Source organism: Aricia agestis, chromosome 5 (assembly GCF_905147365.1).
Source record: "Aricia agestis chromosome 5, ilAriAges1.1, whole genome shotgun sequence".
NCBI classification, from domain to species: Eukaryota; Metazoa; Arthropoda; class Insecta; order Lepidoptera; family Lycaenidae; genus Aricia; species Aricia agestis.
The window spans coordinates 12,306,470-12,333,287 of record NC_056410.1 but is presented as its reverse complement, the minus strand read 5'-3'; the positions used below and the strand labels follow the sequence as shown (position 1 = coordinate 12,333,287).

The 26,818-nt window shown below is 38.3% G+C and overlaps 2 protein-coding genes across 3 annotated transcripts; one reads left to right on the top strand and one right to left on the bottom strand.

The window, feature by feature from the left end:
* The first annotated feature begins 70 nt into the window (after positions 1-70).
* On the top strand, positions 71-7,159 carry LOC121727300 (putative defense protein 3). The gene is made up of 3 exons (XM_042115037.1): positions 71-475; positions 4,530-4,737; positions 6,991-7,159. Exons 1-3 carry the CDS (start codon positions 277-279, stop codon positions 7,079-7,081), a joined length of 498 nt encoding a protein of 165 aa, XP_041970971.1. The 5' UTR covers positions 71-276; the 3' UTR covers positions 7,082-7,159.
* Positions 7,160-7,625: 466 nt separating this feature from the next.
* On the bottom strand, positions 7,626-24,923 carry LOC121726826 (tubulin-specific chaperone D). 2 transcript variants are annotated; one of them, XM_042114386.1, is made up of 20 exons: positions 24,376-24,923; positions 24,127-24,289; positions 23,921-24,041; positions 23,395-23,645; positions 23,161-23,312; positions 21,454-21,661; positions 20,298-20,533; positions 19,574-19,720; positions 18,976-19,098; positions 18,038-18,176; positions 17,243-17,422; positions 16,428-16,670; positions 15,924-16,057; positions 14,155-14,296; positions 13,488-13,647; positions 12,188-12,443; positions 10,250-10,418; positions 9,660-9,799; positions 8,417-8,572; positions 7,626-8,033 (listed from the first exon to the last, which is right to left on the bottom strand). In XM_042114386.1, the coding sequence occupies exons 1-20, from the start codon at positions 24,736-24,738 to the stop codon at positions 7,911-7,913; spliced, it is 3,606 nt and encodes a 1,201-aa protein (XP_041970320.1). In that variant the 5' UTR covers positions 24,739-24,923; the 3' UTR covers positions 7,626-7,910. The 2 variants fall into 2 exon arrangements, with proteins under 2 accessions (XP_041970320.1, XP_041970319.1); XM_042114385.1 differs by having other exon boundaries at positions 23,921-24,044; positions 24,130-24,289; positions 24,376-24,922.
* Between the last annotated feature and the right edge of the window lie 1,895 nt (positions 24,924-26,818).

The window sequence follows — 26,818 nt, the reverse complement described above, 5'->3', positions numbered from 1 at the left end:
ATCAATTTATCCATAAAAGCTCTTTGGTACAGCGCGGTAAAGCTGCGTGAAATCGTTATCTCATTGATCACTTATCGACATGAACCGTGGAGGTAACACACATTTGCGCAACGACATGCAACATACTTAATTCATCATTAAACTCGCTTCAAATCTAGATCCTTTCAAATGCGAACTACAAAAGTGGTCGCGGTATTGCGCGACACGCAGTTCACTTTGAACCTTTAACGAGCACGCATTTTTATCCAAAAAGGAGGAGGTTATAGGTCAGTTACGATGTTTTTGAAACTGCTGGTGGTCGCGTTGTTATGTTTCTGTGCGTCCTGTTTCCCTGACGGCGCGCCTATTGATGCGTGCGTGAAGGATCGCGCGAACCAGCCAAACCACGGCCGCCATCGGTCCAAACCCCTGTCCACTTCGCCCTACAGAGTTACCGCGTCTGCTGTCAACTACGCGCCTGAAGACCGCATCACAGGTAAAAAACTTGTAAAGGGATTCTTAAATACAAAATAAACAGGCAATAATAGTTTTGCTGATGGATTAGTCCCGGATTTATAAATAGGCCATTATATGCCACGGCCTAGGGGCGGCAGCGTCCATAGAGGCCATACAGATTACATGGGACGGCGGAAATAAAGTGGCCTACTCTCATAAAAAATATAAATTCGGCACTATTGATGGTACATAATATAATAATTATAGAGTAGGCCATGGACATTTAACTTTTTGTTGCGAAAAGTTTACAGTTCTCAAGGATGTTATTTGGTGCCAAAGCGGGGTACATCTATTTATTGATTGAATTTTATGTGAGACTTGGACAAGCTCTACAGGCTCTACAGCTTTGTAAGCTACCGGCACAGCTAGGAAGGTGGTTTATGTCACGAGTGTTTGCGAGCGGTCGCGGTAGAGCGGTATTTGATACAATTTCAAGTTTCGAGATATCAAGCTTATAGTGAGCTTTTTACGCTACCAATTAGACAAGCTAGAGCTTTTTTCCGCTTAGATAAGGTGCAACAAAACAAAGTGATAATATTTTAGGGTGTGTAATGTGTATGTGTCCATTACATAAAGTTAATAATGTGTATGTGTCCATTACACAAAGTTAATATTCCGATACGTATATTAACTTTATGGTCCATTATTATAGAGTCAAGCTGTGACAGTCGCAGTGCTCTGAAAGAACTTTTGTTGTGATTTGTCTATACAAATCGTCATATTTTCCCATAGTAAAATAAATACACTCATACACACGACATACCCTAAGGCCTAAAGTATTATAAATAAGTAAATAAAGTAAAGTATTATAAAGTAAGTAAGTTATAGAATATAATGGCGACCACAATTTATAATATAAAAAACTGTATTTTTGCGACCTTTCGTACAATACAACACAACACCCCCCTTTGGACTTTGGGTTTGTCCGGTATTTTTTCGCGACTCACCTGGCAACCCTAGTCACGAATAGTCTGTCGTCTGCGATGCGCCTAAGCCCAGTTCATTGTTCATATAACTTTTTCCAGTCTTATTAAAATAGGCAGATATTTAATATTAAGTATAGAAAATATTAAGAAACAATAGTTAATATTTCTTTAAAAGTTACTTCTTACTATTATGCTACGTATAATAAACTATTATGCCTAGTCTATCAATGTTTAGGTAGGTATTATAGGCAACTATCACTGTTTGTAAACAAAACTACTTATTTTCGGTTGTTATCGTGGTTTATTTTGATAAGCGTGCACTCTCTGCAAAATATTATGTTTTCTCTTATTATATTACTAGTTGTTGCCCGCGACTTCGTCGATCGTCGCGTTGAAATTACAAAGACAGCAACAGCCTGTAATCTGTATGTCCGTCAGACAGTTAAAATAAAATAGATGAAAATGTGGAAAAAATGGGGGATATTATTTGAAAGGGCTTATTTGAACGCGCTAATCTCAGGAACTACTGGTTCGATTTGAAAAATTCTTTCAGTGTTAGATAGCCCATTTATCGAGAAAGGCTAGAGGCTATATTTTATTACGCTAAGACTAATAGGAGCGAAGAAATAGAGGAAAATGTGGAAAAAAACGGGGGAAATTATATGAAAGGGCCTATTTGAACGCGCTAATCTCAGGAACTACTTATCCGATTTGAAAAATTATTTCAATGTTAGATAGCTCATTCATCGAGGTAGGCTATAGGCTATATTCTATCATGCTAAAACTAATAGGAGCGAAGAAATAGAGGAAAATGTGGAAAAAACGGGGGAAATTATTTGAAAGGGCTTATCTCACGAACTACTGGAACAATTTTTCTGTTATTTGGCACAGATAAGAAGTAGACCACGTGTAGGATCATAGGCTATTTTTTGTGGACTAATTTGTCTGTGAAAGCGAAGCTGCGCGGAACGTTATATTTCGCGTGGTCACGACATCACGCGTAAACGGCTGGACCCATTTTGCTGAAATTTGGTATAAAGATACTTTGAGTCCGGAAAAAAAACATAGGATACATTTTGTTGCGGAAAAATGTATGGTTACTGCACAATATACTTTTATGATTTGCGCGTTAACTATTCAATCTATTTTGATGGAATTTGGTATAGAGATACTTTGAGTCTCGGGAAAGGACAAGGAATACTAATTTTGTCCCGGAAAATGTACGGTTCCCGCACAATAAACTTTTATGATTATCGCCTAATTTATTAAATCTATTTTGATGAAATTTGGTATGGCAATACTTTCAATCTCGGGAATGGACAAGGTATACTTTGTATCCCGGAAAATATACGGTTCCCGAACAATAAACTTTTATGATTCTCGCCTAAACTATATTAACTATTTAATCTATTTTGATGAAATTTGGCATGGAGACTGGAGATACTTATTTGAATCTGGGACAAGGAATGTTTTTTGTCCCGGAAAAATGTGCGGTTCCCACACAATATATACTTTTCTGATTTGCGCGTAAACGACTCAATCGATGTACGGGAACAACTATAAACTAAAGTTCACGCGGACGAAGTCGCGGGCAACAGCTAGTATATTATAATCATGATGATTGTGGGAAATTGGTAAATATAAAAAATTGTTTTAAAGGTCTATGTTCTGCTACAATGTTGCAATATCAACAAATTGCTGTAAATAAATGACGAAATTAATACATCACGATGACGACAAGGACAAATAAAATGTGCCAAGTACGAGTTAGATCGCAAGTAGGGGTTCCGTTTTAAATCAAGGATTTACAGAATATTTAAATGTAGAATGAGTTTTCATCTAAGTATATAATTATTACTTATATAAAACTCAAAGGTGACTGACTGATTGACATAGTGATCTACCAACGCATAGCCCAAACTACTGGACGGATCGGGCTGAAATTTGGCATGCAGGTAGATGTTATGACGTAGGCGTTAGACGTTAGACGTAAGAAAGGATTTTGATCAATTCTACCCCCAAGGGGTTAAAATAGGGGATGAAAGTTTATATATTATAAATTATAATACTTCCTAATGCGGGCGAAGCCGCCGGCAAAAGCTCGTTAAACATAAAACGGGTCAGTGTGAATGCCCTATATTGTTAACTATTAACCAACTACTTACCAAAAAGAAGGAAGTTAATGAAAAACAGATTTTGGGAGATCGCAGACGACACACAAAAAGTGTGTCGTCTGCGATAGCTCCAGCTGGAGCTTTTCTAGGACTTTCTACTTGCTTGTGTGTAAATGAACGTGTTATAGATATTAGTACATGGACTAGTTCGTATCGATGACGAAAACATAGATTAAGTGCATTGTAGGTCACTCGCTGTATTTGGTACTTATTGCCGACTAAACCGGTCTATGTGATTCACACACCACATGTGGTAGATCCAACTATATTTTAATTTTTATTAACCTTAGAATTTTTTCTGAGTACCTTACTTACTTTTTAACCGACTACCAAAAAGGAGGAGGTTATATGTTCGGCTGTGGAGATTTTTATTTTTATTACTATTGCGCAATGCGCATGGCATACCTAGTATTATGCATGGCCAATACTGTAAGTCATTATTTTGGTTAACTTTACCAAAATAATGATAACAAGACATGAAGTAAGAGATTGCAAAACACTTTTGGGTTTTATCGCTAAATTATTATTAAACTGTTTCAAGGCGTAAAATATGTTAACATGTTCACTACTAATATGATGAATGTTTCTCCTTATATCGTTTGAGTATACGATATAACAGGATGTCCTAACAATGCCCTGGCATACCAAATTATATTGGTAAGACGTGTACCTAAGTTATATTGCAAAAAAGTTTGAGGGGTGGGTTAAAATGAATGTTGGTCCTAGAACACGATTTATATTAGTAAGCGTAAGTTATATTGCAAAAAGTTGAGGGGTGGGTTAAAATGAATGTTAGTACTAGAACAGATCAGTTTCAGCAACGTGAAAAATCATCTTTAAAATAAAACGTCAGAACTTTACAGACCTGTCTTTGGACTCACAACAAATGTTAGGTCTTGGTAAGATTCTCACTAAAGCTTCCTTTTGTTTCCAGTATCTATATCAGGGGCCATTCCCTTCAAGGGTTTCTTCATCCAAGCTCGTTCCGTGGAGACTGACGAATGGCTCGGGGGGTGGGAGGACACCCCCAACACCACCATACACCCCGAGTGCGCCGCCATCACACACGCGGACCCCCGGAACAAAACCAGAGCCACCTTCTTGTGGCGAGCGCCCAGCAAACACGGACGAGTTTATTTCACGTAAGTTTGGAAACGAATCGGATGTTTCTTCAGTATGACCTTACCCTAATAATTATTAGGCACTAAATGACGCCCGTAACTCCGTTGAGCCAAAATTTTAACGCGAGGAACCGTACATTTTTCCGGGATAAAATGTATCCTATATCCTTTCTCGGAACTCAGAGTATGTCCATGACTTTTAGCAAAATCGGTTCAGCGTTTTGTGCGTGTAGAGATAACAGACAGATACACTTTCGTATTTATAATATTATATTAGTATGGACTATGGATGAGTTAGTTTGTGAGCATAGTTGGAAGTTTGTTACTCCTTGCCAAGAACTCACCTAGTTTAAACCCTACCTAGTTTGGACTCTGCATTAACTGCATAACCTATTTATAAAATATAATTATTCCGCTTAATAACACTACATATTCCTGCGAGAAGGTACTGTAACGTCATCATAATAATTAACCGCAAGTTTGGAAGCAACATTACAATCGCGCAACGGTCAAAGGTCATCAAGCAGAATGATTTTGCGATACTTCCGACTGAGTTTCTAGAACATTTAGGCACGTAAATTCCCAATATCGGCGAATATTATGTAAATACTTTTATCTCGTGAACTTTGACTTTGACCGTGATTTGATAATGAATATGGAACATTAATACTCCATTAATTTCATGATGCTGCTGGTCACGCGGTCCACTGATAATAAAATACATCTCATCAGAAGATTATTTGTCATTACGCAATAAAATATAATTTTGCAATAATATTATTGTTATTTGTTACATCGTAGGTGATTTGCAAATTTTTGCAGCATAAATATTATAGTCCATGCAATCCACGAAGATGCGACCTACTATTCCTCCTAGTCGTTTATAGTATACTAGCGACCCGCCCCGGCGTCGCACGGGTATAAAATATATAGCCACTGAAAAAATTATTAAAATCGATAGCCTATGATCCTTCACGTGGTCTTCTTCTTATCTGTGCCAAATAACATAAAAATTGCTCCAGTAGTTCGCGAGATAAGCCCTTCCAAATAATTTCCCCCGTTTTTTCCACATTCTCGTATTAGTTTTGGCGTGATAAAATATAGCCCTTATCTGTGCCAAATAACATAAAAATTGCTCCAGTAGTTCGCGAGATAAGCCCTTTCAAATAATTTCCCCCGTTTTTTCCACATTCTCGTATTAGTTTTGGCGTGATATAATATAGCCTATAGCCTTTCTCAATAAATGGGCTATCTAACACTGAAAGATTTTTTCAAATCGGACCAGTAGTTCCTGAGATTAGCGCGTTCAAGTTAACCCTTTCAAATAATTTTCCCTGTTTTTTCTCTATTTCGTCGCTCCTATAAGCCTTTGATAAAATATAGCCTATAGCCTTCCTCGATAAATGGGCTATCTAACGTACTATACGTGGGAGATCCATGCTTCGGCACGAATGGGCCGGCTCGACCGGAGAAATACCACGTTCTCACAGAAAACCGGCGTGAAACAGCGCTTGCGCTGTGTTTCGCCGAGTGAGTGAGTTTACCGGAGGCCCAATCCCCTATTCCCTACCCTACCCTATTCCCTTTCCTTCCCTTCCCATCCCTACCCTTCTCTATTCCCTCTTAAAAGGCTGGCAACGCACCTGCAGCTCTTCTGATGCTGCGAGTGTCCATGGGCGACGGAAGTTGCTTTCCATCAGGTGACCCGTTTGCTGGTTTGCCCCCTTATCTCATAAAAAAAAAAAACAAAAAAAAAAAAACACTGAAAGAATCATCAAAATCCTTTGCGTAGTTTTAAAGATTAAAGGGAACAAAGAGACATGAGGGGAAAATAAGCGACTTTGTTTTATAATATTATGTATAGATGTGTGCAAGCTTTCGCCAATGTTTGAGTGTTATCGGAACACACTAACTACCTACGAGTGCACGCGCACATTACAATAAATAGACCCGTCACGTTCAAAGGGCTTTGCTCACCCAAAAATTGATGGGGCGTGTCTTCGTGGATGGCACGGACTATAACAATCTTATAATTTTAATGAACAAGACATTAATTACTATATTGTTACCAGAGAAATTTATTAATAGGGGGATGGTAAACCTACGCTGCGTAGGTTACGCAATTAAGTCGGGTCAAGTTAAACCCAGCAAACAACTAATATTGACTCGACATAACAAGGCCATATAGTGGAGGTTTGCCGTGTGCCATCTCACCCATGAATCAATTTCCTTGACTAAAGGATAGTTTGTGAAAATATACTTCTATTTTTTCAGGGGCACAGTCTTAAAGGACTACGGAACTTTTTGGGCCAATCTAATAGCTGAGGCGCCTTTGGATCAAACGGCTTTGCAGATACTTGGTTGAAAGTATTATAATAATCTTATTATTTTGTACTGTTTTATAAAGCTAGTTCTACATAGTAACTAGGTGTCGCTAAACTGCTTGATAATATGAACCATTTGCGTCACACAAAGTAGTTATACATAATATTAGTAACTTGAATGTTGAGTATTGTAAGTGAATAAAGTTATATTAAGTTGATATGTGTTTCGAAGGGACGTATAAACTATTACAGAACATTAAAACACGCGTAATTTTATTATAAAATTTATTATTTTTAAGAAGCGTATGTTAGATATAAATTACGTTTAATACATTAGTTCAGTACGAAATTATCGCGAATAATAATATTGTTTAAAATATTTCCACCACTAGGGCGCTAAAGCGATATAATTATAGAATCTCTTCAATGCCCACATTTATACCTCTACGACTTTCAGCCTTTAAATTTTTAATCAAATTAGATTTGTGATTTCATAAGCACTATTATAGTCATCAACTTTTACGAAATTTTAGGTGCAACCACATAATACATAAAAAGAAAAAATATGAAGGTGGTGACTATGTATTTAAGGAATAGATTATACTTCTTGTTGTTGGTTGTAGAACATAATATAGAAATTATTACTCGGCTAAGAGGCTTCTTGTATTTTTCACTTTGACACGATTTTTTACCATGTCTACATAATAGGATCGCAATGGGCTAAATGAATAATATGTAGCGACAGCATTCGTTCTGCGTGCTCCGCAACCGGACTATACAAAAACATGTTTGTTGTTAGAATATGGTTGCACCACTATAAGGCGACATCCACATGCAAGCTACATGTAAAATAAATATGAGATACATTATCTACGGCGCTTTAGCCTTGGGCACCGGCCGCTTGATGTCCATGAGATCGCATATTTCGTTCCTAATCGGTCGCAGCTCGTTCACGTCTTTCTCCCAGTCCGTATCAGCCAAGATGGACATAACCTACAAAACAAAAAAAAAGGTTTAAGGTACGATAGTAACGGCTAAGGAATAATTAAAAGTAAAGTATAAGTTACGAAAGGTAAAGATATACATTTTAGATATAAAAGAATGCATCGCACAATGTATCGCATGCACTATATTATGAAATTGATGCATCATGTCAAATCTCATACATTTTCAATTTCGGACTTCACCGTTCGTCGTTCGACTATTCTTATATACCTTAAGAATAGTCGAACGACGAGCGGTGAAGTTGGAAGCCGGCTACATGAAGCGGCAGCAGACGACGTGTCTTTGCGACACTACTGGTTTCTATGTATTTCTATGAAATACCCTCCGCAGCTAGCGACACTTTTCATAGTATAGTGCAATCAGGCACTAACCTGATCCAAGTTATCAGGCGGGACCGCACTGACGTCACCATACAGCGTGAGCGCCTCGTACAGTCTGGCGGCGGCGCAGCGACGCACGTAGCGGTCGGCGCAGCACAGCCGCACGCACAGGACCGACAACGCGCGCGCTGACACGCTCCCGCCCACCTACGAGTGTTTTTTCATTAATGCCTGGATTATAGTGTATTTTTTCATAGTTATTGGCTTGTTTGGTAACTTTTTTTTGGTCTATGTCAGATCGGGGCAAAAATGTAAGCACGTCGATTGGTTTACTAGCATATTTTATTTGAAGTGTAAATGACAAAGTGGTAGATCAATCGGCGACCTTTAAGCTTCGGCCGAACCTGCACGCGCGTCAGTAGCGCGAGACGCGGGACGCTATGCGGGAGCGTTTCCAACACGAAACTGGCGTGCACACCTGCGCGACTACGGTGCGAACCGTAGATTCATTTCGGACCACATTTCTGTCTACTGAACGCGCACGTTCCGCTCCGCCGACATGAACGTCCCGCATTGCGGTCGCGCAGGTGTTCAAAGCGCCATAAGATTACATGGGCAGCGCCCGCCGCGCGGTAGACGCTCGACCCGCTTCGCAGTCGCTTTGGTCGCGCAGATTTGGCTGAAACTTTATTTTGCCTTGCAGAGAGACAAAACAATACAACTACTGTTTTTGTATCGAAACCGCCATAAAGTGACAAATCATTTTTAAACTTTTTAAAGCTGGTTTTATCTACGTGATTATTCGGCTCGTAATGTAAATTTGCTAATTAAAATTTTGAGGCGATAAAACAGCAAGTAGCTCCACGGCAACAATCTACCGTTTAATCCCCCTAGTAAAGCCGCAATAGCTGACCTACATTACACAAATTCCAGCTGCGAAGCCGGAATTTGGTGCTATTCAAGCTCCCTGCTACTCGCGTGTGAACATAATATTGCAATCTGGTTTCCTAAGACCCGAAATACGAAGGCGAGCTATTGTTATATAACAATACATTTAAAGCTTATGGACATACCATTCAAATATTTTATTGTAAACATACGTGGGAGAGCCATGCTTCGGCACGAATAGGCCCTTCCCTACCCTCCCCTATTCCCTTCCTTATCCTCCCCTACCCTATTCCCTCTTAAAAGGCCGGCAATGCACCTGCAGCTCTTCTGATGTTGCGAATGTCCATGGGCGACGGTATTGCTTTCCATCAGGTGACCCGTTTGCTTATTTCATAAAAAAACATACCTGAATCAGTTGACACAGTACGTTGATGGAGTCCAACATCTTGTAGACGCTGTTACCGCCGCGTAGCTCGAGCTGCAAATACTTTAGTACGTCCAATGCAAACGTTGACTCTGGGTCCTCTAGTATCGGTGAGATGGCACCTGAAATACAAGTGCAATGTGGAATAAACTTTTACGATAGTAATAAATATTATGTAGCTATATTATGCCATTTTTCGTATTCATTTTAGAATTTAGATATAACAAAATTCTAAAAAATAAAAATAGCATTAAAGATTTTAAAAATATTAATAGTGTTGTAATTTATTGCTATAGCCACTTGTATCTTTTACAATTTAGATGCTCAAAAACGAATTTACATAGTAACGAGACAAAAAGATTCAAGTGCTCATGGAATTTTTTTTTAATCTTTTCCACAACTTTTCTTTCTTAATACAAATAAAGTGACTGACTGCGTGCGACAGTGTTTTCGCACAGCTATTTAACACCTCCATCGTGGCTATCGCAGACACAATAGATTTTCAATTACTATGCGGCAACCGGCTGCCGCTTGGGGATTGGGTTAAAATGTATAACACAGAAAAGTCTCACCTGAACTAAACAGTCTATCTAAGAAGTTGAACATAGGCGTCATTATTCTCTTGACGTGCAGGTTGTCTCTGAACACGTCGATGATTGTGTCGCATATCGCTTTCAGAGTCTCTTTGTCATCGTGGAGGGATCGTAAGTATGAGAAGAGAGATTGAGTCGTGTGCTTTACCTATAACAGTAAAAATATGAGAAATGAGAAATCTATCGTGATGTTATTTATTTCATGTTATACGCTAGGGTTGGTGAAGTTGTTTTAAATATTGTGATAATCGTATGTAACTTTACTTTTTATTATTTTATTAACTTTTTATTATTTAATTCAAATTCAAATATTATCACCGTAACAAATGAAAATTCAGAGCTATATTCCTTTACAGCTGTGTAATATTATAACAATATACGCTATTTTTGAGTCAAGGGCCATTAACCTTTTAGCCGCCAAGATCGGAATAATCTGACAAATATTTTCGCGCCCATTTTGCCAAGGTCGGATATTTACAACCAGTACCACTACTCGGTTAATCTGCCTGTTTTGTTTGATAGCACTGTATTATATTGAAATAATGTTTATACTTGGTAAATAGTTATCAAAGAAATCATTTACAATTGATTATAGTTTCTTAATTAGAAGACCTAAAAATAATGTCTAAAGTTAAATAAATTACCGAAAATATTCTTAGAAAAGTATATTGATGTCCAACGCCCGAGTCGGAAAAATCCGACAGTAGGGACGGGACATAAGCAATGATTTACTGATACAAAATCCACATAAATGAAAACATTTCTGTTTTTACTATTTATTATGAAACAGTATTTACAAACTAATTTATTATAAAGCAATGGTTACTGAACAAATAAACTTGTTTGTTTTACCTAATTTATAATAAATATAGTATAAAAATTTCAGTGATTGAATTGACGATTCCCATCCCTAGCCTGCATGTTTAGAAACGAATGTTGTCAGCACACCCTGCGCCACGGTCGGAAAAAGACGACCGCTTCTGACGTCATAAGCGAGTGCCGCCTTCTAGAATTTTCCACTAGTGTTGTGCTTATGATGATGCTATCGATAAATGTGATTGTAGTGGATACATAAATTAGAAATAAAATTACAATTACAACAAAGTAACGCTTTCCTATCGGTCTGTCTGCTACGACATTTAGATGAAATTGTATGCGTGTAAAGGGGATGGGATATCGATCTACTATTGAAAATCTATATATTTTGTAGTAGGTTATATATTTTAACAACTCAATTATTTAATTCGTGGAAACTATGAAATTAATATTATTTGAAATGTAATAACAAATATCGGGAATTATGTCACTTCACTATTCAAGCTGTTTTTATCTAATGTTTTTGCCAGCGTTGTATATCTACTTACAACATTATGGATTCAAATAATATTAGATATCAGTTTATACTTTATATAAATTATAAATTAATAAATAAATTATCGACTTCGAAAAAGATAAGTATTGCACATTACTATTTGTTGTAGGTATACATTTTTCGATTTATGGTGCCGGCGCTAGAGGCACGACAATTGATTTTAAGCTCGGCGGTTAAAGGGTTAAGATTGTTTCACTTTTGGAGATCATTGAAATGATAGGCAGATATTTCTATAAATGAAACTACCAGATCTTCAAAGCTCACTGAAATTTAATATTTAAAAAATGCGTGTTCACAAAATCAACATCTAGCTTGTCGCTAGCCATAATATTTTTTAACAATTGTCAACCAACTGTCTTCCGTACATTTTTTCCCTCTCCAGCCTTAAAATATAATATAAGCAATAGTGTCATAGACTACAAACTAAAATTATCAGATTTAAATAACGATCATTAATATTAATTAAAATTAAGCTCGCAGGTGCGACAGAGACGCCACACACTCTTAGCATTATGAAACTACGTAGTTTTACAATACAAACTTACCAAGCTCTCAGTCAACTCGCCAGCGCTGACAACCAATCCTTTGACAATATGATATCTGTATGTGTCGAACTTGAGTAGCTGAACAAATCTCGGCATAGTGTGTCCGGGGAACAGCCATAGCACTACGTTGGAGTTCTCGCTCGCTCTTGGCCGCTCGTCTTCCGCCTCTTTGTTGGGCGACTTTATCTCGACCTCCTCTGACGGGAATATCCGCTTGAGGGCGTCGTGGTGTGGAATGTGAGGGATTTCTGGCTCGCTGGAATTTTTGACATGAGTATTGCAGTTTATATAAAAGAGCGTGTGTAGTTTGATTGCGGAAAAAAGTTATGGTTTGACAAACTGTCATAAGATTGTAGTAAACTAACGCATAAAGTTAATACACCTAGCGAAATAGAGCAATAATCTCGAGCTGTCAATTGAAACCGAAATTTATTTATGTCTGTGTGTAAAAATTTGTTTACGGTTACACTTACACAAGCATCTTAACAATTTAATCAGCACGTTGACAATTTAATCTAAGAGATTAAATTGTCAACGTGCTGATAAGTGCCGACTGGACGTCAAACAGATGAAAAAAATTGGTTCTGCTGTCATGTATTACACGTCTCTTTTTACCATGCTGTGTTACTTATAGTGACATCTCGCTTGCTAAGGCGTTTGTTTGTCTATTCCGCTAGGTATATTAAGTTTATGCTGTATAAAAATAACTATGCAATATGCCTGATAACTTAGTATGACTACTATATAGTTTCAAGCCATGAAAGTAATCAGTAATCAGCGTCACATATTCCAACAACAACGGAATTTCACAGTGCCATTTTGTGCCAATTACTTTTCAAAGGTAAATTCTTAACCGCTAAAAGTTGGCCTAGTTTTTATAAAAGACATTGCAATGAAAAATAAAATATAATAGCTGTGCCAGTGAACTTCGTGTCACTTTAAAACCTTCCTTGGACTTCTACGACTATTTTAAGACTAAAATCAGCCCAATCCGTTAAGCCGTTTTCGAGTTTTAGCGCGACTAACACTTTTGGAAATCCATTTTTATATATGTTACGCTCAAAGACCGAAATCGCTCAATGAGCGAAAAAATGGCTCACAACGCGTTGTGGTCACAGTGAAACAGCCACGACGCGTTCTGGCAATCACAAAAAGACCATAACGCGAAATTCGTGTCGTGGCTGATATGCTATTCATTTTTCTTCTTGATTTGTTCTCGATTGATTAAGTATGGAAGATTATATTTAAATTACCACGCGTACTACAATATAAGATAATAAATAGCCACCCAACTACTAACTTGTATAAAAGTGAGATGAATATCCGTCCAGCGTGCGCGCGCGTGCGGTCTATCTTCTCTACGGCCTGCTGCGCCGCGCCGCACGCCGCGCCGCGCACCGCCGCCGCCGACAGCAGCTCCGGTGCGCTCACTGCGCACTGACGGCAGATTGATAGCAGACCTGCAGATTGGATGGTTCTTAAAGGCGGGTGGAAAGCATAAAGTTAATATACCTAGCGGAATAGAGAAACAAAGGCCTGAGCAAGAGAGATGTCACTATCAGTAACACTGCGTGGTAAAAAGAGACGTGTGATACATGACAGCAGCACTCTTTTTTGACGTCCAGTCGGCACGTGCCGCACGTTGACAATTTAATCTCATAGAATTCATGTTCAATCATGCTTGTGTAAGTGTATACGTACACATATGAAACTGTGTAGGTAGTGATTTTGTGTAGTAAAAATTAGGAATTAACAAGCGACAACATTGAAAGTTACAAGTTTGTTCCAGGCTCTCTAAAAATAGCATTGGTCGTCAGGTGAGATATTATAATATATTTTTAGCATCACGAAGTGACAGCAATAGTAATAGCGCGACTTTTGCCGTTTTACATAACGTTAACACTTATAAGCAAATCTTATTCAAACATCAAACTAAAGTTTACTATTAAAAAAAAAAAACAACCAACCGGTCATGCTGGCCTCTCGCACCCAGGCGCCGATATCGCCGCGCAGGTCTACCGTGTACTCGCCTAGACTGGCCAGCAGGGCGTTCAGCACGCGCTCTATGTACGGCGCCATCGCACCTTCGGGGCCGAGTGTACGACATATCTAATAGATAGAAACAAAGATTTGGACAGAAATAAGGAGATGGTGTTGAATATCTGACTACTAGAGGGCAGATCCGACTTTTATCGTCGTTGTCATGTGATGTGTCAAACATCTGATACGAGCCTAAAACAATCATTGCAACATGGTTAACCGATTCAGTGCGGTGTCATTTTTTGCAATATTTTGCGCCTGGCTGCTAATAAATATTTCGTGGATCCGCCTAGCGCCAGGATCTTTGATGACTCCTCTCGAGCCCCACCCGAAATGTAATTGATCGTTGTTTCGTCTGTTTCCAATTGTTTTTTTTTTTTAGTAGCGACCCAACAGCGAACGTAAACGGATTAATAGTTCGTTTCAAGTATTTAGAAGTGATTATTTACGTGTACAAACAGAAATGGAAGGTAAGTGACTTATTTTTATCAAGTGTTGTAAACTATATTGATTATTTTATCCTAGTTTTATTGTAGAACGGGATATTAGATGCTACTTGCTAGTCATGTATAACGCCAAGAAATGTATATTATCAACTTTTAATAGCATTTTATAAACAAACATTGTATAGGTTGTAGTTTTTGAATGAAATATGTTTCTTTCATACCGATGTGAAGCAGGGGCGGGCTGCTAGTTAAGAGGATACAACAGCGGCTAGAGAAATGAAAAAAAGTACGTGTAATATCTATAGCTGTCTCCCTTACCTCAAGCCTATACCGCAGAACGCGATAGAGACAACTGCAGAAAATCCAGAAAATCAACGATTCGTTGTCCCCTGATTCCTTCTCCAAAACTTAACCGATTTAAGTACTTTTTTCATTAAAGATTAAAAAAAGGCTTGAGCTGTGTTCCTATGTTTTGCTTTTTTTGTATAATCTATCCAAATCTGTTTTCTGGACGTTTGAACACAGTGGAAAATCTGGCCATTTTTTTGGGTTTTTGAACGTTCATATCTTATTTAATAATTAAATTATGAAAAAAAAAGAAAACATAGGGACATTGTATTAGTGGCCGTAGATATTCAGGAAAAAAATTATAACTCTACTAGCATTATCCAGGGAGGAAACAGGGGACAACGTTTGTATGGAAAAAATGGCGGTGTGGAATCCTCTTAATTATAAGAATAAATGTGAGATTTTGCTGGTGTTGGCGTTATATATTTATAAAATAATTCGTCGGCCATATGAATCGCCAATTGAAAATGTTTAAGACTCCTGAAGTATAAGTTTTTATGCAATATCTAAAACTAACACTGTACACGTAAAATACGTGACAAATAAACCACTTTCATTGAGGGGAAACCTCTGAAAAATGTAATTTCATCATAGTTTTACAGGTAAACATTTTATCTCCTCTCGGGCGTCACACGCCATACAGAAAAGATACCCATGGTGCCTCTGCGGCAACATCCGCACGGAATCGGTTAAAGTATGTCGAGTCCCGGTTTATATGCGATATCGCAGCCGCGTAGCAATGTCATCATCGAATCTGGTCTTTTGACAGGTTTATGCACTTTTATAACTGTTAATGTCTATGGAGTACAGTACAAAAATAAATAAGAAAAGGTTATGATGCTATGATATTATTTACTATGAAATTTAAAACTGCCCCAGGACAAGAGAAACTCCAAACAAACCTCAGTAAGTCCAAGTACCGCGTCACGCCGCCCCTCCGCCCACTTCTGTGTGTTTTCAGTCACCTTCGTACATTCTATCAAAGCGTCTACTATGCGCTCCAGATGCTCATTCAAAATGAATCCCGGTAGAGATCCTGTAAAAGAATGTAATATTTTTATCAATACAATAAATGTGAAATGAACATTACAAACTCAAATGGGAAAAGTAAGGTTCTATCTATGGTTCTACGAAAATTTGCATAGTCATTGTAACGCAGGTAGTATCTTTATTACGAAATAATTGATACCTCATGCATTAAAGTCCGACATTCATTTAGGCGCATCGGGTAAAGAAACTTTGGCATATCAATATGCAAAATACACAGTCAGTTTAACACAAATTGATCGTTTCTCTGTACAGAGAAGTTTTAAAGATTTTTTAATAGTTTGTTATACTAAGTGTACTAATCGATAATAAAAATATAAATGATAGGCGACGGAGACATTTTTGACGAACATTCTTACCAATGGCTCTAGAAAATCCCATCCTCAGTGTGAGTCCATTGACTCCGGTGTTAGACAGTTGCTCGAGGTAGTGGTCTATGAGTAGTCGGCGTTGCTCCTTGATCGAGGTCTCCGGAGACTGCGTTTCATCGTCTTCGTCCTTCAGGTACTCGTTTATGATGAGAGGGAGAGCCTCTATCGCTTTCTCTCTCACAGCCTGGACCTCGTGGGCGAGGCACTCCTCTATCAGCCTCAGCCAATCATCTGCAAATTCCATTGATATTAAAGTTTTTATTTTTGTAACAAATGTAATGCCTCGTCTACACATGCGCGAATGGCGAAAAGTCTGCGAAGATTAAGTGAAACGCTGTGCAAAGAATGAGTAAATCAGATTCGTACTACAAACGTGGGTTTAGTCACATTCGCACATTCAAACCTCGGGCGTGTTATTCTCAATTTTAAACTAAAATCCCAAAGTAACCTGCATGGAGCCACCCTATTCCCAAGGTGTGCTGTCTTCAATGAAATCATTGACTTTATAGTAGTACGCTTTAACACACAAACGTTCTTTGACTGCTTTTTTAAATTTGTTTAAAGATAATATATTTTGAACATTTTCTGGGGTTCTATTGTATAGGCGTATAGCCGTATACATTGGCTTTTAAAGGATTTGCTTACTTTGGCTTATATGATTTATGGCTAGTCTGGACATTGGTACAGCTAATTTGTTGATGGTTCTTATTTCTAGTATTTACACTACGATTATCGCTTTTCTTTCTGAAAGTATCTATGTTCTTTTTGACATATAAGAGATTTTCTCTCTAGTTCAATCTCACCGGCAGTATCACGCGCGACGTGATGATGCGCCAACGCCAGTCGACCGACGGCGTGACAGGCGGCCTGACGCATGAGCTCGCCGCCTAAACCGCGCAGCTGTTGCCGCGCCCGTAACCGCCCAACCAGCCCGCACACGCCCGCACGTGCGTCCTCAGATATCAGCGATGCAGCAGATGAGCCTAGGTACAATCAATTAGTCATTGGTTGATGCGTGTAGGCTATTCTCGCTAGTGCTTGTTCAGACACAGTGGGAACCGCGCGTTTCCCGCGTAGAAACCGAGTAGTTAGTGTGAACGCTGTAATACAACGCCTTTGTAATAAGCTGAGAGTGGATTAACCGCACGGGTTCCAACCGCGCGGGTCCCGCTGTGTCCGAACAAACACTTAAGGTAAATCATCAAAATCAAACATAGATAATAAACATTTGCTATCGGTGGGTACGCGTCATTGGTTATTTATGGCGTGTTGTTGATGACGTCACTGTCTCTTTAATGCAAATATAATACGCCTATGTGAGAATCAAATATTAGACAAAATACACATATAGTGTGGAAAATCAAGTTTTTTAATTCACAATAGACTACTTGAACGTATTCAGCAGTCTTACCCCCGAAACTGATACCGATTTTGATTTACGAGTCTGATTAGTTTCAAATTGAGCCGCAGCACGATTTTGGGCTAGTATAAATATATTTCTGAAGAGTCTTTTAAATCGAGTCTGTCGGGACTCGGGAGTAAGGCAGCTGTTTTTAAATTGAAAATTGTTTAAGAAATTCTCAGTGAAATTAATATACCGTTGTCCAACTTGCACAATGACAGTGCATGTATGACTTCTCCAATAGCGAGGATAGCTCCGTGACGAACATTCAGGTCTATAGATTCGATCTTTCTCAATAGCTTTGGTAGAACTTCAGTGGCTACATATTCAGGCATCTGAAACAATATAATATGCTTTTGTGTTTGTTTGTAAATCGAAAAAATTTACATCTTGTATCTAAGTCCGCATTATGGGCTCCCACACAAAACTGCGAATTCGCATCGCATCGCATCGTAATGTCATTTTTATTATGAATTTCGTCGCAGATATTTGCGATGCGATGCGAATTCACAGTTATGTGTGGGAGCCCTAAATAATACGGATTACGGACATCTTGTTTGTTTATGACAATCTTTGAGATCAGTTTTTGGTCCAAGCACAGAATACATAATATTAGTACAACAGAAGAACCACTCCAAATACCCGTTTAAAGAAATAACGACTCATGCTACGATACTATAAAGATCAAATTCCGACCGCACAATGCTAAATGCCTACAATTATATACCTTTAGAAAATAAAATAATCTTCTTTTAATTACTATAGCTACTTTGATCACGATCTAACGAATCTTTGAGTACGATTTTTACTTATCTCCAGTATTTTAATTAATTCGAAACTTGGCATACGTATTAAGAGCCAATGACATTAATGTAATAATTTGTTAACATTTTTGAAAAAAAAAAAAATTTTTAAGGGCGTGTTTTTTTTAGTTTTTTTTAACTATTATTATAATGTTCATCCTATCGCGTACCCAAGTATTACTAATGTTTCAGACAGCCGTAATAGTTGTATAATGCTTGACAGATATAGCAAAATACGTCTTAATTACTAATAATATAATTTCTGTCATAATACATTGAGTTATCGAGTGCAGATTTTTCTCTACTTAGTCTATAACTCAATGGCTTATACCTTATCAGTGAGTTTGTGCAAGGCCTTGGCGGCGAGCTCGCGGATGGCGCAGTCCCAGTGCTCCACCTTGAGGTCCACGAGATGGTCTATGAGCGGCTGCGTGTACTCGGGGTAGCGCGCGACCTGCGATAAAAAACGTTCAATTGTTCTGTGTGTAAAACTAAGTGATAATATTTTTGGGTGTGTAATATGTGTCTCTTGAATAGAGTTAGCAGCAGATAAAGTAGTAATAAGGGCCTGTTTCACCACTATCTGATAAAATGCCGAATAGGCTATTCACAACTTTTTTGACAGATTCTCCATACTTCATTGGTCAAGTTAAGTGGTGGATAGCCTATTCGGCACTTATCAGGAGGTGGTGAAACAGGCCCTAAAAGTGTTATTTTTGACTTATATGTTTCTATAACAACAATACAAAATAATACCGAATCAACACCCTAAACAAAACTATATTTTTAAAATTATTTTATGAGCGTGACATTATGGGGTCAACCACGTCATTGGTATTGTTGTTTTACTGTCTTGCTTGTTATTATTTTAAGTCATTGTCAGAAAAAGCTACTTTATTTTGTTTCCACTTTGTAAAAAAGTGCGGTACCTGGGGAGCAACGACGAGGTAGGCGGCAGTGCGCGGTCCCACCGTCTGGAAGTCCGCGGTGGTGAGCACGTCGATGCCGTGCGGGAACATGCCGTGACGTCCCACGTTCTCCTGGTACGCCGCCGACGCCGCGCGACGACAGTTTATCTAGACGACAGTTAATAATTGAATATATAAAATAAAAAGTGAAATATGAAAGTCACTAACTAATAATTAATACGTCAAAACTAAAAATATTTAAATATAAGTGAAAATGTGACGTTCGTTCCTGGATCGATTTTATAAAAATAGCTGAACACGGGAACAAACATAGGGGTAGTTCTTAGATATTTTCCCGCGATACCCGAACTTCAACATGGTATGGTATGGTAACATCTGGTATTCAATACACTGAAAAAAAACTTGAGAGGTGTCAAGGGACACCCAAATGGAACGAAGTTATTCTTATATTCAAAAAACCTGTATACATAAACACTAAAAAATGTATAAAAAAACGCGGTCTATTGACGCCTAGGAATACTAACCACGCGTCGCTGTTTATTCTCAAAAACGCCATCTAGTTGACGCACATGAATACTATCAACGCCCTCTGCCCCTACCATGCAGGTACTAATAAAAAAGTGTCGAGTTCAAATATCGTTCTGTCTAGCATCTTTTACGCCGAACGCGCGATAAGGAACATCGTTCCAAATGGAACTTAACAAAACATACTGTAACAACACACCTCTCTATCAAAACACGCGGTGGCGATGAGCGCGTTGGCGAGCGTGTGCGCGTGCGGCGCGAGTGCGTCCGCGTGGTACGCACGAGCCAGAGCCCACGCGACGTGACAAGCCGCGTCCCGCGCCGCGCGCCCGCCGCCGCCGCCGCCACCCGCGCGCGCCTCGTCGCGGGCGAGCGCGCGCACCGCGCACCGCACGCACGCGCCCAGCTGCGCTGGGGATAGTAGACCTCGACGACCTGCGGACCAGACATGACGAGCAATGGAGTTGGTAAATTCTGGCTACATATTATAATATAAGTTGCATAAACAAAATCCGGCCAAATGCGAGTTGGACTCGCCCATGAAGGGTTCCGTAGCAGCAATAAGGTTTATTTCTATAAAATTAATAGGTTTTCAAATTATTTTTATATTTCAGTTGATTTAATGAAAGTTAAATGAAGGTTTACTATTTATGACCTATAAAAAACTACTTGCTAGATCTCGTTCAAACCAATTTTCGTTGGTAGTTTTTATAGAAATTATACATCATTTATATTTTTTTGATTTATCATGCCCCTACTTTACGGACGGACAGACGGACAGACGGACAGACAGACAGACAGCGTAAATCTGCTATTCGATACTAGATGGCGTTAGGCTTCTAGAAATATACCACACTTGTTTACGCGAATCTTGTACATTCAGGAAAGGAATGTTCTCGTATAGTCCAGAACTCGTCTCGGCCCATATAAATAGCCGCAGGTAGACGAGCCCTTAATTCAATTTAGTCTGAGCGACTTCCAAAGCAACTTCGAAGTGAAAACAAGTGATCAATAGTGAGTGAACCAGTGAAACTTACGACTTGGCTACAACCTAGGACAGTGCTTAGTGTTTGGACCTAGTGTCTAGTATTTAGACCTAGTGCTTAGTGTTTGGACCTAGTGCTTAGGGTTTGAACCTAGTGCTTAGTGTTTGGACCTAGTGCTTAGTGTTTGGACTTAGTGCTAGTGAATAGTCTTTAAGAGAGTCAGCAGGTCTTTCTCTCCAAATACTTCGAACCCTAGCATGTAACAGTACAAACTCTTAACACATACTATGCTCGTTAAGCCTGAGGTAAATTAAAGTCTCCTGAGTCCAGGGATTTCGGGCATTATCCTTGTTGACGTGTACCACTTACCAAGTTCAGCTAAAGCCATGCAAGCGCCGTGCCAGGCAGTGTCACGCTCGTGTTCGGCGAACAAGGCCAGTACGCTCTCACACACGTCAGCAGCGGCCAGTGCCGGTAACCGCGCGCCAATACGCCCTACACCTTTTGCCGCCGACCACCGTACAACTGTGTCGTCGTCACGTAGAGAACATAAAAGTAGCTCTACTACGTCTTCTACCTGTTGAATTTGAATTTGTGGAATTATTTGAGGTTAACTAGTGTATTTTTAATGTGGTAACTGGTATATAATAGCTAGGAAGAAAAAGAGGGCATATAATTTTCTATTACAGTATAGCCTGTGATACTGTATATCACTGTGTTATGTTATGTATTGTACGGTCAACAGTTTGTCGACAGTACATCATGTTTCGCACTGTCAGCATATACTCTTTACCATTAACCATTAAACCATTTTAGCATAAATTAAGGATTCAATAAACCTATTGAACCTAACTTGTCTTTTACTCTGTACGGAACCAAACCATAACACAACCTAACCATACATTGTGGTCCTTCAACCTTTTATAGAACCAGTGACCATTTTAACCATTTGAAGAACACATAACTATTGTAGTCCTTCAGCCTAAATTTAAAAGAACTAGTGACCAAATAGTGATTTAACCATTAAACTTAGTTTAATGCATGAATTGAAAAGTTATTAATGAACTGAGTAAAGCTAGGCTAAGGGTAAAGGGTGTCACAGACAGAGCAGGTAATGTATATTAACGTACATTACATCCCGGGATGTATATCTTTACATTATATTAATCTATCACACACACAACAGGTAATGTAATGTATCTTTCCCTACATTTCAATGCTAAACGCTTCGCTTGATGCACATTTCAGCTGCTAAAGTGTTATACAGGCTGTTCTTATTTTTAATGTTGTAATAATATGGCCTTTCGAGTTACTTGCTATTAGATTTACTAGATAGTTCATCAGAGGATGATTCGGGTTGTAATTTTGATGCGCGCATTGTTACATATTGTGTCAAAAACAGAATGATGTGGATTGAAGATATTTGACTGAAAATATAAGCTCTGGGGAACAGACTGCCTGCAGTTCCTGCTGTGAAGTGCTGTGCTAAGGTGGCAAGTGGCAACACTGTGTGTATCAGTCTATCATACACATATAATATAATCACAGAAATTTTTGAACACCTCTGAAGAGAAGAGATGTACAGTAATATTCAGAAATATATTGAGATGTATTTAGATGTATCAAAATATGAATGTATATTTTCATACAGCTCTGTATCTTAAGATATGAAGATGTAAAAATATACATTATAGCTGTTGTGTGTGGTCTCCTGACGATTTCTATAGAAAGATGTATCGAGATGTATCGTGATAATATTACCTGCTCTGTCTGTGACGCGGCTAACTAAACTCAACTCAGTTGATTTATGTCATATAAAAAAAACTAGATATTTGACGGAGCTTTGCTCGGTATTCGATAAAACATGAATAAAATGACATTTTCTAAAAATTATTCCTAGCTAGATCGATTTATCGCCCCCAAAACCCCCTTTATACTAAATTTCATGAAAATCGTTGGAGCAGATTCGGAGATTCCAATTATATATATATACAAGAATTGCTCGTTTAAAGTTATAGGATTATTTCATAGCTAATCAGTCATTAACAGGCAGACATGACTTAAATTTATTCCTACCTCTTGAGGTATATCTTGATCATCATCATCAGCAGGAGAGATGATGGGTTCTGTGTCCCCTGCTGCTGCTCCACCACTTAGAGTTACTGCCAGTGATCTGGAGCCTCTTGTATAACGCCAGGTGGCCACTCGGGGTTTCAGAAAAGTGAGACCTAAAGACATTCAACATTATTTCTTTCTTAAACACTAATGAATATTTTTATACATTAGGTAATGTAAAATAAATAAGCTTACCAATTCTTTGTACAATTTTGACTCCATATTTTCGTACCAGCATTGCTTTATGCTGTTCGTAATTTTGCTTAGTGACCCATGTAAGAAGTTTTGAAGCATATGGCAATAAGTCATCTCTTTTGCCGTGCTTTAACACTGCAGCCACTGCAGCTAGTACACCATAGTGTATGGTGAATTCTTCTTTCAAATTGGAATGTAAATCACAGGCCCAATCAAAGAATGTACCCATATACAGTTCTTTTACATCAGACCTGAAATATTAAAATAATAAACATTTTGTTCATACTAACATTGTCATGCAAACAACAAAATTGATATTATCAAAATATTATAATTATAATTTAATTACAAATGATGTAACCTCCTCTTTGAAGTCAGCTAAAAACAGTATTGATGGACACTTCTTTAATTTAAGATGATATATAATAGGCATCTTCACAGATCCCTTATGTTTAGCTCAGAGATACTTCTCTAAAATAAATAGCTCTGAACTGAACATGTAGTCACAATTTCAAATAATATTTACCTAATAAGAAACTTAGAAGCCAAATAGGCACTTGCTTCGGCACATGAATCCTTAGATAATGCATACATTTTACAAATGTTGTAAATTCTTTCCATGACAGTCAACTTCTTAGAGGTACCAGCTCCTTTAAATAAAAAATTATCCAATGTTAAACCTAAAGTAATTTGGAGAAACTCTTAAAAAAACACTCTTTATCTTCTGATTCCTACCAGGTTGATCAGGAGCAAATCCATCTAGCCTGCTCATGTGGAAGGGAATAATTACAACAATTGACAGCCACAACAGCAACACAAATCTGCTGCGCCATGTTTCCTTATCATTGGGGTCTTGTGCTTCAAGGTATGTTAACACTGTAAGAAGGTCTGAGACCTGAAAATAAATTTATGTTCAATATAATTGATAAAGGTTAAAATTAGTGTAGAAACAAAATATATATACTTATCCATTAAACATACCTCATGCGGCAAATGTCTGACTACCACTTTGTATCCTCGTACCCTTATGATCTGGTACATGTAATTGAATGTCGCATGTTTCAGTTCAAAAGGAGATTCTTTGTCCTTGACGAGATTCATGAACTTGGCCAATATCTTTTCCAAGTGCGGATCGAGAAGGTGCGGTTGCTCGTAATATTGTTTCAATATAGTGTAGAGTTTATCGTATTCTACTTCGAGCGAGGAAGAGTTATAGATATTTTTAACATTGTCTATCATTCCTAAGACCTCTTCGACTTCGGAAAAGTGCTCCAGGGCACATCCGAGCCCCGTATTGTCACAGTCGTCGTCGCGGTTTATATCTCCATCTAGAAGGCCCACCATCCTGGCTAATTACCAGGTAAACTGGTCAAATAAGTAACTTGCACTAAAGCTGCTTCAAAAATAAAGAAAAAACCACAACAACAGAAGTTTAAATTACAGTTTTCTTCATAAAGCTCAGAAAGTTTTTTGTTTTGAGAAATGAGTGAGACATCAAACATCAGACATGAGACATCACTTCACCAACTAACTTTAACTTTAACCTTAACTATAACCGGAAAAATTGACAGATGTCGTCTTCGATCACTAATATGATTTCGTATGAGAATATGTGGTGTTTGGACCCCATATTTAACTTTAACTTTACCCACGCCTCTGGTGCAACCCAGTCTTAGACTGGATTGCACCAACTAACTTTAACTTTAACTGTAACTTTAACTTTAACTTACTACAGTGCAAAATGTCAAATCTTTGGGTAAAGTCATTGACTTTTATAGAGTGGACTTGGCATAAATAATGGTCTATTACCAAATAAAAATACTGTGGCCGGTCCGCCATTTTATGTTCCGGTTCTCAGAGGTATATAAACTGTCAAAGTGTCGGATTATTAAATTAAAATAGATGATTATTGGAAATTTCATGGATATTTCTGTTTAATTCTTGTGTGTAGTGATTAAGGACAAGATAATACTTAATGCCTGATTGCAGTGTTGTTAGAAATGGCTCAAGAAAAAAGTTCAAATGGTTTATTGCTTGCATCATATAACAGGATGCTCTCTTATAACATCTTAGTTTATCGATATCCTCGACAAATATCAACCGAGTGTCCCATCACTATAGACCGCCATATTTAGTTCTTGGCAATATGGCGCCGGCTACACTTTTCTGTAGTTATGTCACTTCCATGTGTTTCCTTATTCATTGGGTAAAGTTAAAAATGGACGCCATCAAGACGCCATCAATTGTAGCAATACATAAATGTTATTAGAATCGTAGAAAATCAAGTTTTAGTTAAACCTAACGGCTCGAAACCCGCGTCTATCGCGGTGCCGCCGGGCGGTATGACAGATATCAAGATGACGTCAGATTTTAATCGACAGAGTAGAGGATATTTAACTATAACCATAGAGCTCGACAAGGTTTTAAATGCATGTGGCGAAAAAAAGGAACTAACGCTGTCATCATACAAAAACCGCAATGTTTGACAGTTCTCCTTTACCAGCAGCGCCCCCGCCCACGCGCATGTATAACCTTGTTGGATCAGCTGACATCTGTCAATTTCTCCGGGCAAAGTTAAAGTTAAATTTACCTTAACTATAACTATAACTTTAAATTTACCCACGCCTCTGTCAAAGTTAGTTGGTGCAACCCAGTTAAGACTGGGTTGCACCAACTAACTTTGACTTTAACCTTAACTATAACCGGAAAAATTGACAGATGTCGTATGAGAAGGGGTGTTTGGACGCCATATTTAACTTTAACTATAACCACGCCATTCTATTATTTCAATTATCCTTGGTGCGAAAAATCTAAATAATAAAATAACAAAAAAAGGATATGGACGAACAGTCCATAGACGGCCCCAATTAAAAAAAAAAAAACTATAACCACGCCTCTGGTGCAACCTAACCTGAGACTTGAGAAGTGAGACTGAGACATCATGTCATTTGTCATTGTCAAAAACATAGACTTATAATATATACTTAGGTTTATGGTCAAAAACGACAAACTATTTTTTTTTTGCCTTTGTTTTGAAGGACGGCCGTTTTAAGTGCCCTATAAACGATCAAATTGTTTGTCAAATTTTACGAAGTATATCTAGTCGTCCGCTTAAAGCAGTTTTTCCCAAAGTGGGCGATATTGTCCCCTTGGGGGCGGTGTGGGGCCCAGAAAAAAATGGGGGCGTAGTGTAGAGGCTTGAGGGGTGATTTATTTCATCTCAATGCATTTTAAATTAAAACAAAGGGGCGCTAAAACATTATAAGCATGATGACTATTTTTTTCCCATTGGTTATTGAAATACACTTAAAAAATAGAAACATCGTTGAAAGAATGACTCTGATAGCTTTAAAATTCACCAAGATATGACAATTCAAATATCTCATAAAAAAGACCTGCCCGAAACGCTCATACAAAGTGCTAC

Bases quoted from the DNA above. Each gene is read 5' to 3' on its own strand.
- LOC121727300 (XM_042115037.1), top strand. From the start codon at position 277: ATGTTTTTGAAACTGCTGGTGGTCGCGTTGTTATGTTTCTGTGCGTCC. The intron at 476-4,529 runs GTAAAAAACTTG...TTTTGTTTCCAG, and splicing joins GCCTGAAGACCGCATCACAG to TATCTATATCAGGGGCCATT. The intron at 4,738-6,990 runs GTAAGTTTGGAA...CTATTTTTTCAG, and splicing joins CACGGACGAGTTTATTTCAC to GGGCACAGTCTTAAAGGACT.
- LOC121726826 (XM_042114386.1), bottom strand. From the start codon at position 24,738: ATGGTGGGCCTTCTAGATGGAGATATAAACCGCGACGACGACTGTGAC. The intron at 24,042-24,126 runs GGAATCAGAAGA...TATTTAAAGGAG, and splicing joins TGCTCCTGATCAACCTGGTA to CTGGTACCTCTAAGAAGTTG. The intron at 23,646-23,920 runs GTAAATATTATT...TTAATATTTCAG, and splicing joins GCTTCTAAGTTTCTTATTAG to GTCTGATGTAAAAGAACTGT.